This window comes from Tasmannia lanceolata, unplaced genomic scaffold (genome assembly GCF_043159265.1).
Source record: "Tasmannia lanceolata isolate RefF3 unplaced genomic scaffold, GAP_Taslan_0.1 ptg000006l, whole genome shotgun sequence".
NCBI lineage: Eukaryota > Viridiplantae > Streptophyta > Magnoliopsida > Canellales > Winteraceae > Tasmannia > Tasmannia lanceolata.
Window position 1 is genome coordinate 2,105,271 of NW_027518683.1, and position 15,951 is coordinate 2,121,221.

Consider the following 15,951-nt stretch of genomic DNA (forward strand, 5'->3'; position numbering starts at 1 on the left):
AGCTTTTGGAGTAATATATTGTTCCCAGCAATTGCCTCATAGCAAATCATGATTTAACCCAACAATTTCTTACTAGTAAAAAAAAAAGTTCTACGTATATGGCCAACCCAACAAAAGGCCATGTGTGCCATGTGTAGTTTTAAAACTCCCCCACGTCAATGTAGACTCCCTTTTCTTGGGCCGCGTTTGGTGTTTTGCCCTATAAAGTCAATACAATTTCCTTTGATTCTCTTGAGTTATGACTGCATCAATTGAGTACTCGACCGGTGTTGTCGAGTCGACTAGGATTTTCTTCGACCTCATTTTGACATGCATCTGCATTTTGAAACATAGGTGCCACTGTACGCTAAACCAACGTGTACACTAAATTACACTAAATGTGTTACGTGCCTAATTGGCCGTAACAGAATTAACCAAAGAAAAAAGATAGAAAGAGGTAATGGAATGGTTGATTCGAGGCAACCGGACCTCCAAGTGGCTCAAATCGAGAGGAACCATGACTCTCCAAGAAACATAAGTTTCCTTTGCTGTAAATTTCTCCTCTTCTCATTTCATTGAATCAAATAACTTAAATAGAAGCACAAAGGTGTGCCACGTCACTAACCCATTTGTCCACTTCCACAACCCACTACCACAAACTTTACCCACTAACATTACACATAATGAAACTAATACCCATAACCTTACATAAGTAACTCTCTAATAACTTCTTTGCAACTACAACACATACACTGTAAAGATGTATAAAAAAGACACCAACTCTGACACCTTAATTGGTTGTTTCACACCATCATTGGCCTTCAGGGGCTGTCCTAGGTAAGAAGAGGGGACGAATATATCACTTACCTAACTCTATTTCCTACATAGCTCTGTATGATTTGCTGACCCTCCTTCCGCAAAAAAAAAAAAAGGAAAAAGAAAAAAAGGGCGAGGTCTCTGTTCTCTTCAGAATCCCTACAAATCCTCCACTGAAATCTTCTACTTGTAACTCTTGAGCTCTTTTTCTTTCTTATTCTTCTCTTTTTCTTGTACTTCAACTAAATCTCCCTTCTGATTTTAGTTAATTCCATGCATTTCTGGCGATCGATGGTTCTATTATAGATCTTCATATAAATTTTAATTTTCTCGCACTTCTGTAAGACTGTAATCAAGGTTCTTCTTATTTTCCTAATTTCCTCCGTTTATTTATTAGATCTTTCATGTTCCCATTTGATTCTTTGTAAAATCGATTGAATTACGGATCGAAATCATGGAAGGATCATTGAAATTTTTGCAAATTCATCATTACTTATTTATCAAATTTTTCCCGTTTTATAAGTGATTTATTCTCGATAAGTGCTTTCACTTTACGTATTGATTTCCCCTTCTTTTGAACTTTTTCTCATCTTTGAAAATGATTTTTAGTAATCCAAAACATTCCACTTTATTTCTAATACTATTTTACCAATGCTATTTTTCATATATAATATGTCTCATGCTTTTCCTGTGATTCATTACAAAAACACGACCTTAATTTTACTGCGATTTCAGAGCTCACATTTACTAATTTCTGAGGAATTTTTGTAATTAGTACTACTTTCGCGGGCTGTATCTGAATTTGATAGATTGTTTCTAATTTCTTGTGCAGATCTGTTTAAGATATTTGCTTTTTTCCATGGCCCCAGCAGCAGCATCAGATGATACATTAAAGCCTCGAGGTATAAAACCTTTATGAGTTTGTTCTGTTCTTGGTTCCAAAATTTTCTAACTTAAAGAAATTTACTTCTGAATTTGATGAGATAGTGGCCATGGGTTGGATTTTAGTATTTATTTTCAACTTGGCGAATCTTTACTAGGTGTACATTCATAGATGTGTGCTGGATATGGTTTGACATCAAAATGAAACTACTCTGAAGATGTGCTAGAGTTTAGTTAACAACCTGTTATTTCTGTTAAGACTGCATAAAGTTTTGTTTAAAATTTAGAAAAATTTACTAAATTGAAAAAGATAATCTTCGGATTTAGTCTAGTAATTGGACTTTATCTATCCTTTTGTTCAGATTTTCGTTTTTGACTTGTTTTCTTTTCCCCCACATATCAAACGTTCAACTGCTGCATTTCTGTGGATATTTGTTTTATTTTTTGTTTCAACTTTAGAAAGTGTAGAACTTCCAAGCCTCTTGTTTTAGTAAATAAGCTTGAGCTTAATAATTTCTTTACCTTCAAGTTTTTTCTTTTAATCTTTTGATTTTCCCTTTTGATACAATGTCTTTGTATTTCTATGTCTTGGGTTGGTTTCAGATATAATTTTGTTGAAATTGCAACTGGTATCTTGGTCTTGGTTGTTGATAGGGACAATTGATTTTTCAGATATATTTTTTCTTACCTTCATTTTCACTACTTGCACCAAAATTTTTTGCTTTGCCTTTTTGTTTTGACATTTGCAAACTTGTCAAAAAGTGTACTAGAGTGATGAAGTAGTGACCACTTTGTTATCATAATTTAATTCTACTATTCTTTATTTGTTTCTATGAATATTTTTCATGGGTTGGTTTCAGATATAATTATTTTGAAATTGCAACTAGTATCTTGGTCTTGGCTGTTGATAGGGACGATTTTTTGTTTTCATGTGGTTTTTTTCTTGCCTTCATTTTCATTACTTGCACCAAACCTCTCTGCATTGGCTTTTTGTTTAGCATTTGTAAACTTGTGAAAAACTGTACTAGATTGATGAAATAGTCACCACTTTCTTATCATAATCTAATTCTACTGTTTTTTTATTTCTATGAATATTTGTCTTGGGTTGGTTTCAGATATATATATTTTTTGAAATTGCAACTGGTATCTTGGTCTTGGCTGTTGATAGGGACGATTTTTGGGTTGCATGCGTTTTTTCTTACTTTCATTTTCATTACTTACATCAAGCCTTGGCTTTTTGTTTAGCATTTGTAATCTTGTCAAAAACTGTAGTAGATTGATGAAATAGTCACCACTTTGTCATCATAATTTAATTCTACTCTTTATTTATTCTTTGCATGTTTTTGTTTCTTTTCGTCTTATCTGTCAAACCTACAACTTCTTTGGTCTGGTAATGTGATAATGGTACTTTCTTATTTAATATTTATCAATATAAAAACAAAATGATCGAGTTTTCACAATTTCATAGAAGGATTTCATTCTCCTAGTTGATTGTAGATATGCTTAGTTTTCCTTGATTGTCTTTGGCAGATGTCTGTGTTGTTGGTGTTGCACGTACACCAATGGGAGGCTTTCTTGGTTCCCTCTCATCTTTACCTGCGACAAAACTAGGATCTATTGCTATTGAGTGTAAGACTCTCTCTCTCTCTCTCTGTTCATTTTGTTGTTGTAACATACTGGCATTGCTTTTTAATGTTTAAACAACAACAAAAAAAAACATATTGGCATCACCATAACTCTCATCTGAAATATTGTTGCATTTTGACTTGTAGGCGCTCTTAAAAGGGCAAATGTTGATCCAAAACTTGTGCAAGAGGTTTTCTTTGGAAATGTTTTAAGTGCAAATTTGGGGCAGGCTCCTGCTAGACAGGCTGCATTAGGTGCAGGGATACCTAATACAGTGGTCTGCACCACCATTAATAAAGTCTGTGCGTCAGGAATGAAGGGTATGCCGCTATCTTTTGAAAATGCTGTTTGTGTTTTGAGATCCCACTGATAAAAGCATAATAATAACTCTCTCTCTCTCTCTCTCTCTCTCTCTCCACAGCAACAATGCTTGCTGCACAGAGTATTCAGTTGGGTATTAATGATGTTGTGGTGGCTGGTGGCATGGAAAGCATGTCAAATGCTCCTAAGTATCTGACAGAGACAAGGTTTGTTTTCTTCCGTTTATAAATGTTGAGTTGCCCCCCCTTTTTTTTTTTTTTTTTTTTTTTTTTTTGGGGTTCGATGGATATAGGTGAAAACTTGCATTATGAAGGAAGAAAATTTGTAAATGCTTAATGGTATCCTGAATTCCTAAAAGTTCCAACAAAAATAAACCATAAGGAATGCAAGCTAGCAGGAGAGAATTATCCAATTGTAATCTATACCTTGTCCTCTCAATAGAAGCTGTTAGGCATGGTGTCCAACATCGAAATTTTAATTGAGCTAACTCTGTAGTCTGTACTAATTTGTGGCCAAGGCAACACTGACAACATAATAGATGTATCCAAATAGATAGAAGAAATAAATTTATGCATGCTACTGGTATATCATTCAAGCATATGAGCATGAAATGTGAAGTCAGAGGAATACATAAGTAAGATTAACCTGAACATTATTCCAATTGTTTCTTATTTCGAGGGTTACATGAATTTTTCTTCTTCTTTTAGCTACCTGATGCAGGTCACAAAACATGTGAATAACCATCCCATTTTGACACTGTTGCCCTGTCATTGTATGTTTTGTCATGTTTGTGATGACATGTGGGTTTAATCTAGTAATTTCGGAGTCGATAAATGCTACTATTTTATTATTAACATGTAGTGTCGAGTATGAAATACAATTACTAAACTATCCTATTGTTTTCCATACACACAGGAAGGGATCACGATTTGGGCATGATTCTGTTATTGATGGGATGCTCAAAGACGGACTGTGGGATGTTTATAATGATTATGCCATGGGATCATGTGCTGAACTGTGTGCGGATCAACATGAAATAACAAGAGATGAACAGGTATTGTTTACAGCCATCTATAATGTATAATTTAATCTTTCAGGGTTTCTGTGCCAAATATATCAACCCTATTATCTTTGACCGGCCACATATTAGTTTTTCTACCTTCATTTTACCCTTGTAAGCCCGCCACATTTTTGAGCAGATATATAAGTTTTTAGGTGCATTTTAATTAATATGCAATCACTTTCAATGATCTCAAAGTCCATAAAAAACCTTGTAATGAAAAGATCAAAAGCATCCACCAGAACTCTTAGCATAATGGGGAGACAAAATGCGCATATGCTTGGGTACAGTTGAAACGCTAATAGATTAGATCCAGGGTTTGGAAGAGGAGAAGAAGAAAGGCAGAAGGCAAGAAAAGAGAACAATAGAGGAAGGGAAAATGTGATTTATTGCTCTCACCTCCCTTACTCTGATTTATAAGGGAAATAAATTATTAATTAGAAGACATATATACCCTCATCTACATCTATAATGATCCAATTATCCAATTCTCATAATAGAGCAAAAACACCTCTGTATCTCTACACTCCCCTTGAAGTTATTACAAAGATATCAACCAAGCCCAACTGAATTGGTGGTTCCTCATCATGTAGTCTATGGTTCTGTTCAATGGGGGTGTCAGTTGGCTTTTTCCTAATATCGTCTAGGATGTACTTAGGATATAATGATATCTCCTTTTTTTAATGGGTTATCTCAATCCCAAGTACTTTAACTTGCCTGGATCCCTGGTCATAAATTCTTTCCCCAGATAACTTTTAAGCCTCTAAATCTCCTCATCATCTTCAGCTACCACAATATCATCTCTAGTTACCATAATATTATCTATATAAATAATGAGTGTCACTACCCTTGCATAACTCAATGGTCTTCTCGGAATGTCAAGGAAAAGCATAATTAGGGGTCTCACTCTTTTAGGCGCACAACAGGATATCGAGAGTCTAAAGTCTAAACCAAGTTGTTTGAAATGAAATGAGATGAATTGACGACCATCTGACAAGGAAATAAAATGACCCACTACTAAGACAATTTTCTCATGAAACCATAGAGAAAATCAAGACCCTCCGTGGTCCCCTTAAAAGTTTGTAAGAGAGGTGCCTCCATGCCCTAAACTACATTCACTCCACAATTTTTATTTTTATTTTTATTTTATTTTTTTGAAATAAGATGATTTTTTGATAAACCTGAAAACTTATACAAGGTGTACATATGGGACAAGATTTTCCACAACAGATGTAAAAGAGAGGCATTGCCACCAGTCTACCTACATTACACTCTGCTTTCCTTTCACCTACATGCACACCATGATTTCGAGATACAAAAACCCCCTTCTAAAAACTCCAATGAAACATGAGAATAGTAAAAGATCTATTCTTTGCTTCCTTTTCACCAACTCTCACTGTCAGATTGCCATCTGCCGTATCCCTCCAAGCCTTGCCTTTCTGCAGTTCTCCTGGTGCAACAGCCGTGGCAGTGATCTTCTTCTCCTGCAAAGTCTGCTTCTGGGTCTCACACAGAAGTTCACATAGTTGCACTTAAATCATTTCCAGCGTCCAGGTCTCCAAAAGGGAGGTGCTCCAGCCTCTTGTGCTCTTCTTTCCAGAACTCCTGCTTCTTAGAATCCTTCAGGGATCTCCTTGTCCAGCCATTAGAATACTATCTCAGGTATAAATATAACAGATAAGGAGCATGTTCAATTGTGGATCAATCTGCCTAGTTAAAACCGAAAGCACATCCATGGCCAGTGCATTTGCAAAATGTGCTATTGGATATTTGTAGACTCAGATGGTACATCAAAATTTGCTTACTTACATTTTATTAAATCTTATCTGAGATGAACCCCCCCCCCCCCCCTCTGGCTCTTATTGAATCATTTGAAGATTACTTTGATCTCAAAACACTATTTAAATGATTAAGAATTCGGTGCATAATGTCATTCTCATGTTGGTTTTACTGTTTTGTGATGGATGATTTATAACTTAAATCAGGAAGGCGGACATTTGATCTTAGATACCAGAATTTGACTGTGGTTGCTTTCCAACTTCTGCCCCACACCTTTTAGAAATTTTGGTCATGGAACTGAAGTTCCTTACCGTAGAAGGCTTTGGCACTTTTAAGTGTTTGGAGTAGTTTTATGCATCAATTGGCAGGTTCTTTTTTCTGGGGCTTTGTTAGGCATTACTCTGCTTGCTTTGGTTTCTTCTATTTCTTTATATATAGAACTTTGTTCCTGAGTTTTCATTTTCAATTAAGTGAAATTGAATTATGTGATTGCTGATCTTTGTGTTGTACTAGTCAAAATAATTATGATAACTAACATCTTGCAAATTCTGGTTTGAGTTTATCAAGAAGCCTTTCGACTAAGTTGTCTCTCTATGATTCTTTCAGGATGCTTTTTCCATTCAAAGCTTTGAGCGTGGCATCGCTGCTCAAAATAGTGGCGCCTTTGCGTGGGAAATAGTTCCGGTTAGAATTATACCTTTAAAGTGAATGGATAAAAAGTTCTGATTTACGGCCAGTTCCCATTTATTACCATGGTTTATACTGTGCAGGTTGAAATTCCTGGGGGAAGAGGAAAACCATCCACACTCGTTGACAAGGATGAAGGCCTACAAAAAGTAATGACATTTGATCATTATCAAAGTAGCGTGTTTCAATTTTATTCCTTTGCTATCTTGCAATTTGTAGATCAAATATTTGTTTATTCAGATTTTTTTAGTGATTTTCTCATTGTGGGAAATTCTAGGTAATGTATATGTTAATTCATGAAGAGTTAATTTCTTTGTATGTGGAAGGAATATTGCTTTTGTTACAGATTCTTTCCCCTCTTTCAATATTGGGACAAGACTGATAATATCTATATGGAACTAAATATAATAGGCTGCAGAAATGAATAGAAGTTTATTTGTCCCTGCACATTTGCTTATTTAAAAATGGTTTATTTTAGGATACAGCACACCTTATAAATATGATTATGTACCAACACATTTAATTATGAAACTGTTTGAAAACATGACAAAAGGGTAAGAAGGTTAGTCCAATCTCTCGTGGGGTTTTGTTTGTGTGTTCTAGATTTTTGGGATCTAGGTTGCCACAGCATTCCTACCTTTTTGTAGTTTATAGTTGACACTTCAGTGATCGGGCCTAAGAGACTCAACGGACTTGGAAGAATGACAGAAGAAACATTTTAAACAAAAAAAATTGAGGGAAGACAAGAATTCCACATTTAGTACCAGCAGATAACCAAGTCCGCCCTGTAATCCTACCTCAATAACATCCTACACTGTATCGAAAGAACTAATCAAATTCTAGAGCCCTTGCAAGTCAGCTATGTTTCAGAATTCGACCTTGATTTATGCTCTCAAATTTATTGCTGATCTATCAGTAATTGTTTATACATGGCTCTGATGACATTGTTACATTTATTGAGAAGCTATCCACGTGTTACCTTATGGTTATGGAGCCTTTGGTCGGATGCCTTCCCTTTTAATTTCATAACCCTCTGGTTGCAATCTTTTCTTATACAATACATTATTTTCCAATGTGTCTGCAATTTTCTTATCTTTTTGCATGTCAACAATCTGGCAGCTTAGTTTTTATCATGCTTGATTATGCACACTCCAAAATTTTCCATGTGCCTATGGCCCTATGCCAATAAAGTAGAAATTTTTATATCATACACAATCCCTGTACATGTAGAGACAAAATAAGAGAGACTGATCACCTGATGGAGTGTAGCCTTCTCAAATTTGTTTTCGTTTCTCCGTATTCTTGTTCAACTTGTCAATTAAGTGTTTGGATGTTAACATGATTTACCAAAGAAACATAATAAGGCTGGAGTTTGTTCTTGTATTCCATTCCTGCATTAGGTATATTGATATTTATCAACTTGTTGCCTTTCTGTGTTGCCAGTTTGATCCTGCCAAACTAAGGAAGCTCCGGCCAAGTTTTAAGGAGAATGGGGGTTCTGTTACTGCTGGTAATGCGTCTAGCATAAGGTTGGTCTATTTCCACCTATACACACTTTGATGTCTTCTTGGATACGTATGTTTATGTGTGTGTGTGTGTCTCTCTCTCTCTCTCTCTCTCTCTCTATATATATATATATATATATATATATATATATATATATATATATATATATATGGGAGATTCTTGCTGCCATTGCAATTTAGAATCTCACAGCTTAAGTGGAAAGTGTGATGGCGGCTAATCTCTATCTATCTATCTATCTATATATAGGTTACTGATATTGGCACTGCCATGTTTTCATAATTGCACTAACTCATCTTGTATTTTATCATTTAAACAGCTGTCAAAGGTTATTGAAACATCGTAGTGCATTCTAAAATAAAGCAAATGTTTTTTGTCACTATTAGACATGGTTGTTTAGTGTTTTCAATTGGATAATGCAAATGGTGAAGCCTTCACACAGCTGGCCATTGAGGAATCAGTCTTAAAAGTTTTGTAATTGATAGATTTTCCCTGATTGAAGTGACGGAATACTTCTAGCTGGGATGCTTTTATGATTTGGTTTAATAAATTTCTGAAGCATTTTTATTATTATATTATCACTTAAGAGTTCGGGTTATTTTAAGAATTTGAACCATTTAAAAAAACATTTTATAACATACATTGTGTTTGCTCATCTCTATAACACATTCTGATCTTCGTAATGTTTTCTGTACTTTCTCGTAGAGATGCAAGTTCAGACCATAGCAAGTATTTCAAGTCTTATTTGGATATGAATCTAAATGTTTTCTCTATCTAATTATGCTTTGCAGTGATGGCGGTGCTGCATTAGTGTTAGTGAGTGGAGAGAAGGCACTTAAATTAGGACTACAAGTGATTGCTAAAATTACAGGATATGCCGATGCAGCTCAGGTATTTTTGGGAAGAGTAGAGAACTTTTTTGGTAGAAGGAAAAGTTAACCATTCTTTTTCTCTTCGAAGTCCTCGGTTAGCCAATCATTTGAACTGGAAAATGTGGATTTCCTTCTCTTCCTGTGTGTGATTGGTACTGAAATAAGATTTGCGATGCAGGCACCTGAGTTATTTACTACCACTCCAGCCCTTGCAATACCAAAAGCCATTTCAAATGCTGGCTTGCAGGCTTCTCAAGTTGATTATTATGAAATAAACGAAGCTTTCGCTGTAAGTTCTTGTGCTTTATTTTTAAATATTAGTAGAAAATCCTGTGCATATCATGCATGTACAAGTAAATTCACATTTATTAATTATATTATTTTTGCGACCTTTCTTTAATTTTTGGCTTCAGGTTGTAGCTCTCTCAAACCAGAAACTTCTTGGTATTAATCCGGTTAGTTTTCCTACCTGACTAGAATATTGTCTCTTCAAACTATAGTTGCATGACTCTTCTTCTTTGGGACGTACACTCAATTCCATGAAAATCCTGTTTGTTTCCATCCATTCAGCTCTAAATGAAGGCATCTTATTTGATTCTTTTGATTAGATGAAGGAAAGAGGCTTTTACATGTTTGATTGTGAAAGTTTATATTGAAATGCGTAATAATATGCAGTGTCTTATGACCAGTGCTCTTAACAGAAATAAAACAACTAGACAAATGGATCGTGGGAGCAAAATGCTCTGAATTGGTTAATCAGGAATATTAATCTGTTACAAGAAAAGAAAATCATGCTTTAAAAATGCAACGAAAAGGTCTGAAACCTTGGGAATCCATTGCAACATTTGGACAAAACTCCTAGGAAAGTTGTAGCCATAGGTTCATCTTCTACGAAAAGCTTGGTTATTTTTACAATCCTACTTTATTTCTTCAAGCTCCCTTTTAATAAAAAAATAAACGTGATTCACCTATTTGCCAATTGCCATCAGCCCAATTAAGATGGAAACCCCACCAAGGTTGCCTGTTATAATTCCACCTGCCTTTGCTGAATAGACTCGAGATTATTGAGTCTAAACCTGTCATTTCTTAGGCCTATCCTTCAACATTAGTTGCAGATCTCCATTAGTTTGCTACGGATACTCTTTTGGGGCCATGTCTAAACTGTTGCCTCCTTTGTGACTAGTCTCTCTCTTTTGTTCTTGCAGGGCAAGATTAACGTGCATGGTGGAGCTGTATCCTTGGGGCATCCTCTAGGTTGCAGTGGTGCTCGCATTTTGGTCACACTATTAGGGGTATGCAATCTTCTCATATAGCTCTTATTCAGCGTACGACGGATGTACCACCATTGATATTTGATCCGACAGCAGCATCTTAAAAAGTTTGCTGCTGTCAGACCAAATATCAAGGGCTGGATGATGAATACGAGCATGTCCGCCTGCCGTTTATCATATAGTTTCTCTACTTGGGTTCCTGTCATCATCTTGTTCCTGTTTGTTCTTTTTGATGAGTTTGCTGACATGTTTTTAACCATTGTATGGGGCATCTGGGGTTTTCATTTGAGAGGAGCTAGTCCTGATCTTCTGGTTTAAATACTAACTAATCTAACACTGGTTATGGTATGACAGGTGTTGAGACAGAAAAATGGGAAATTCGGAGTTGCAGGCGTTTGCAATGGAGGCGGAGGAGCATCTGCACTTGCCCTAGAGCTCATGTAAGCGTTTTGTTCGGTAAGATTCTCTTGCTCTATATTATCGTCTTAAGACAGGTTTCCTGAAAAAATGTTGTTCAATCATTGTTTGCTCGTCACTTGCAAGGCTACAAATGTGCTACTTATTTTTTTTCCTTTTTGGCAAACTTAAAAAATTCACCCACTATTAGATGGGCGATGGCTCCAAATCACAGCAATTTGACATTTGAAATCTTTGGGTCAACATCCTGCAAGCTGAGAGTTGGGGTGATTAAATTGATGTGATTTTTCTGTCATAGTAAAAAGGGGCACCAGATGATAACAGTTGTAGTCCAACTGAGAAATGGAAGTCCATATAACCCAGCCTTTTAAAATCCATTATCCTTTTTCTTCAGCCTCTTTGTCTGATACGGGTGTTTCTTTTGGTGGACGAGAGTGAATAAGATTAAGATTTAATATAGAGTAGCAGTTTATTAGGACATGTCTATTGGGTTAGGTCGTTGGGTTTGGTAGAGAATTAGTAGGAATAATTGATGAGGTGGATAGTAGGAGTCATCTAGAATAAGATAAAGCTTATCAATATGGACATTCTCTGTATGTATTTTAAAAACACTTTCAATGAATGGAAAAAACGTCTGGCAATTGTTAATTTTGTGTTCTTGTTATTAGGAGAGTAAAGGCCCTCTCGAATAGAGCCTATTTTCTTCATCTTCCACGCTTCATCTTCAAGATTGGGCGAATAAGGAAAAAGGAAACATAACATTGTCTTCCATGTTCTTCTACACATCTTTGCTTTTCTTTTCTTTTTTTGATAATTTCAATTTTATTTATTGTTCTTCAAAATCCGTCTTTCTCTTCAAGCTCTTCTCATTTTTTTTGGATTCTGAGAACGGATCGTGAGTCCCATACTGATTATTGGACAAAATTAAACGTAAATTTGAGTCCAATAATCAGTTTCGGACTCACAATTAGTTCCCAAAATCCAAAACAAATAGGGGCCTTAGACAAGCTGTTATTGTCTTGTTGTTCCTTCAAAAGAAAATGACTAATCGGATGGTTGAGATCTTATAACTAATGCAGTTCTTTGGTTGTGGTCTATTAAAATGGTTGCCTTTGAATTGGGCGTTGAAGTCTGTTAAATGGGCTGCCGATCGGACACGATATTGGCCAGTTTATTGAGTTTATACAACACACGGGTGTATACATAAATGTGGTGTACTATGTTAATGCAACTGATATTGGCACTACAATGTTTTGATAACTGCACTAACACTTCTTATCTTTTATTATTTAAACAACTGTCAAGATTAGTAAAATTCCCCAAAAGCTCTAAAAGACAGTTAAAGAAGAAAAAAGACAAGCTGAGTTTGTGCAATCATCAAAACATAGTAGTGCCAATATCAGTAGCCATATGTTAATAATAAGATCTTATATTTTCTGGACGTATACTTTTTTTTTTTTTTTTTGGTTGCTATCATCATTATTTTGAACAAAATTCCTTATAGCTAATGAGATGTCATTTATTTATGCAGGCCGGTGGTCAGGGCGGAACGTTCCTCCTTATGAGGTTGGGTTTTCCTTATGCATGTTGTAATTTCCCCTTTTTATTAAATAAAAATGTAGCACATCTCATGAAGAAATGTAAGCTACTCTACTCGTAGACAATCTATCATTTTTTCCATCTTGTTTTTCCTTTTCTTTTGATTTATATAGGGAAATGTTACCAGCACAACCATATTTTGATATTTGCACAAACCCAGCAGTCTTTCTTCTTTCATTGGCTAGTGAGAGCATTTTGGGAAATGTAATTACCTTTTTGACAGCTCTTTAAATAGTAAAAGACAAGATAGGTTAGCGAAAATATCAAAATATGGTTGTGCTGGTATCATTTCCTGTTATATATTGCTGAGAAATGCTGTATTTAAGAACTTCCAAGCATCAACATCCCTTCCGTTGCTTCAGTGATCCCAAAGCATTCAATCCAAGGGCTTCACCTATTTCTAGTGGTATCAATGGACCTAGAATATCCGATGGATCCAAACATTAATGAACAGGTTTTAGGCACAGTAATTGGATCCGAATTGTGTCTACTGGATCCATATCCAGAGATCTGAAATTATTCGAAATGTAAATTGATCCAAACTTAAAAAATTATGATCTGAAAAGCACTCCAAAAAGGATCTGACTGATAAGGGACCTAATAGGGGTGAAAATAGGGTCGGGTTGAAGCCAACCCAAAACTTGAAACCGCCAAACTGAACCAGACCCGATTTCCAAATTCGGGTCGGGTTGACCCTGTTATGGTGATATCTTGCTGGTAATCATGCTTGAAGTGTATCTCTTTCCCCTTTAGGTTTTATGTTCTAAAAAAACAAAACTGAAAAATGGTAATTTTTTTTAAAAAAAATGTCAGATTTGATGTGAGTCGGTTGCACAACATCTCAACCCAACCGCACCTCGGGTTCAACTTTCTCAACCCGAACAAGAACCCGACCCGACCCAACTCAAACATAACCCATCCCAACCCGTGACCCGAGTTGCACCCCTACGGCCCTACCTGTTGCTGGTCCAGTATTTTTTCTGTATGCATTGGTGAAAATATCTGAAGGGCTCATCCTTCATAAGAGCGATCTCAACCGTCATGTGTCTAACACTGATCTCTTTCAATTACTTAGAGAAAGTAGAAATTTGTACATATCACGATCAGATTGTCTATCTTTATAAACTAACAATTTTTAGCAAGATATTTTTGGCTTGTCCAATAATCAGTATTTGGTGACCTTCGTGCCAAATGATGGTAAAGAAGAGCAAAAGCTTTAACTTTCTTCTTAAATGGATATTCAAGACCTATTTTGGTGCATACGTGTTTTGCAAATGTTCAGCGTATATTCTTTACCGCTAGTCGACCTTCTTTAGAAATTCTTCTCCCTAAAGGATGGAATCTAAATTAGAAACCCAGCTGAAAAATGCTAAAAAGATGTTAGGCTACTGGTTAACAGCTATTTTTGGGAGCCTCTTCTGCCATTGTGATAGAGTCCGTTGATTTGACTAGCAACTATGCCATTGTGAACAACTTGATCAGGTGATCCAAATGCACTTGATCTATAAATTACATTTAAGGCTCTGCCAAGAAAAGGTTAATCCGCTGGGGTGCAACTCGGATCGAGTTCGTGTTTGATGGGTTCAACATGATTTTAACTCGACCTGTTGGGTTGGCATTTCCTCGTGCTGGTTTGGGTTAGGGATGGAAAAAACCATTTATTTTGTTTGGGTTTGGGTTCGCACTAGTGTAACCCTACCTGAATACGAACACAATCCCATCCTCTAATTATAGTGTGATTTATAAAATCTCAGGGTTATGTTTTTTCCCACGGCCAACCCAACCCAAGCAAACCTGACCCGATTTGGGAAAAAAACGGGTTAAATGAGTCGGATTAGCATGGAGGGCCATATTGGGTTTGGGTTGACTTTCGGGTTAATTTTGGTTGAGGGAATGCTACCTCGGGTTGGGTTAGCCTCAACCCGACCCAACCTGGCTCAAGTTGCCTCAAAGCTGCACCCCTAGACTGAGTCATGGATGCTCTTTTGTAAAAACCAGATTGTGTTTCTATTAATGTCATCTTAATTATTTATTGATACTTTTGAAACGGTAAAATATTCAACTTATTGAAAAATATTTCTTAAGTCCCTACATAATACACCAAACCATTTTTATTTTTTTGACAGAACGCGTTTCGGACACTTCTAAAATGAAGTTTTTTCAGCTAAACATCATAAAGGCCCTGTTTGTTTTAGATTGTTACAGCCTATTTCGACCCTAAACCGATTCCGTTTAACAATTGGGTGTCACAATCTAAATCAAACTGGGCCTTAGCCTTCCATTTTCAAAAATTAAAAATTATCGCACTTCGAAAGAGATACAAAAAACATTTTTTTCTTTTATTTTGGAAAAATCAAGCCTTCAGAGACAAAAGGAAATGTTTAATATAACATAAGTAGCATTTAGGGACATATTGAAAATACTTTTTTGGATAAATCATAATTTTTTATGTTGAGTCAGTATCTATTCTAAGACAGGATTTTGTTTGGACCTGGGTAGAACTCACCCTCAAAAGCTAGCTGTTAAGGGGAGGGTGCCCAAGGGTCGACAACCAAGCCTTTATAAAGCCTATTAATTGAAAAGTGAATGTGCTGATTAGTTGCAACAGGGTGAAACGTCCTCACATTTTAAAATGCAGGCGAGATTTTTGTGTTTATGGGGTAAATTGGCCATTTAAAGAAATGTCGATATGAGGGAATTAGTGTTCCCCTGCAAAACGTGAAAAGCCAAACCAGGATTGGATTGTCACACTATAAGACCTGTTATTTACTCTGCCTTAAAAAGGAATATCAGAATATGATTTGGTTCTTAAACGAGGAATGGGGGGATTTTCACGCGTAAGACCTCTTATATATTTGCCATAAAAGAGTGCAGTGCATGTGTTAGAATATCTCAATATGATTTGGTTCTTGGAACTCATCCAAATGAGAAAGAAACAGCTGGAGCAAAACCTTTTAAGGTAATTTCAATTGAATTTTGTTGTGAAATACATCCCACTTTGCTCTACAAAAGATGGCAATAGGAGAAAATGGCTATTTTCATTTAACCATAGCCAACAACTAAAGGAGAAATCTCATAACATACAGCTGTAATGGTCTCTGGAAGAAATATCATATAA

The 15,951-nt window shown here is 36.0% G+C and overlaps 1 protein-coding gene across 5 annotated transcripts in view; it reads left to right on the top strand.

Moving 5' to 3' along the window:
- The window catches only part of LOC143879233 (acetyl-CoA acetyltransferase 2-like), a 44,772-nt gene extending 31,858 nt beyond the window's left edge, over positions 1-12,914 (top strand). Inside the window, exons 1-15 of one of the 5 annotated variants that reach the window (XM_077381495.1) lie at positions 837-984; positions 1,628-1,697; positions 3,208-3,306; positions 3,450-3,623; positions 3,725-3,830; positions 4,540-4,678; positions 7,070-7,147; positions 7,234-7,299; positions 8,594-8,679; positions 9,466-9,565; positions 9,725-9,835; positions 9,960-10,001; positions 10,752-10,838; positions 11,172-11,257; positions 12,766-12,914. In XM_077381495.1, the coding sequence (XP_077237610.1) occupies positions 1,655-1,697; positions 3,208-3,306; positions 3,450-3,623; positions 3,725-3,830; positions 4,540-4,678; positions 7,070-7,147; positions 7,234-7,299; positions 8,594-8,679; positions 9,466-9,565; positions 9,725-9,835; positions 9,960-10,001; positions 10,752-10,838; positions 11,172-11,257; positions 12,766-12,799 (1,251 nt within the window). In that variant the 5' untranslated portion in view covers positions 837-984; positions 1,628-1,654 and the 3' untranslated portion in view covers positions 12,800-12,914. Of the gene's footprint in view, positions 1-836; positions 985-1,625; positions 1,698-3,207; positions 3,307-3,449; positions 3,624-3,724; positions 3,831-4,539; positions 4,679-7,069; positions 7,148-7,233; positions 7,300-8,593; positions 8,680-9,465; positions 9,566-9,724; positions 9,836-9,959; positions 10,002-10,751; positions 10,839-11,171; positions 11,274-12,765 lie in introns of those variants that run through there. The other 4 variants (XM_077381499.1, XM_077381498.1, XM_077381497.1 and 1 more) reach the window with 4 other exon arrangements.
- The last annotated feature ends 3,037 nt before the right edge of the window (positions 12,915-15,951 follow it).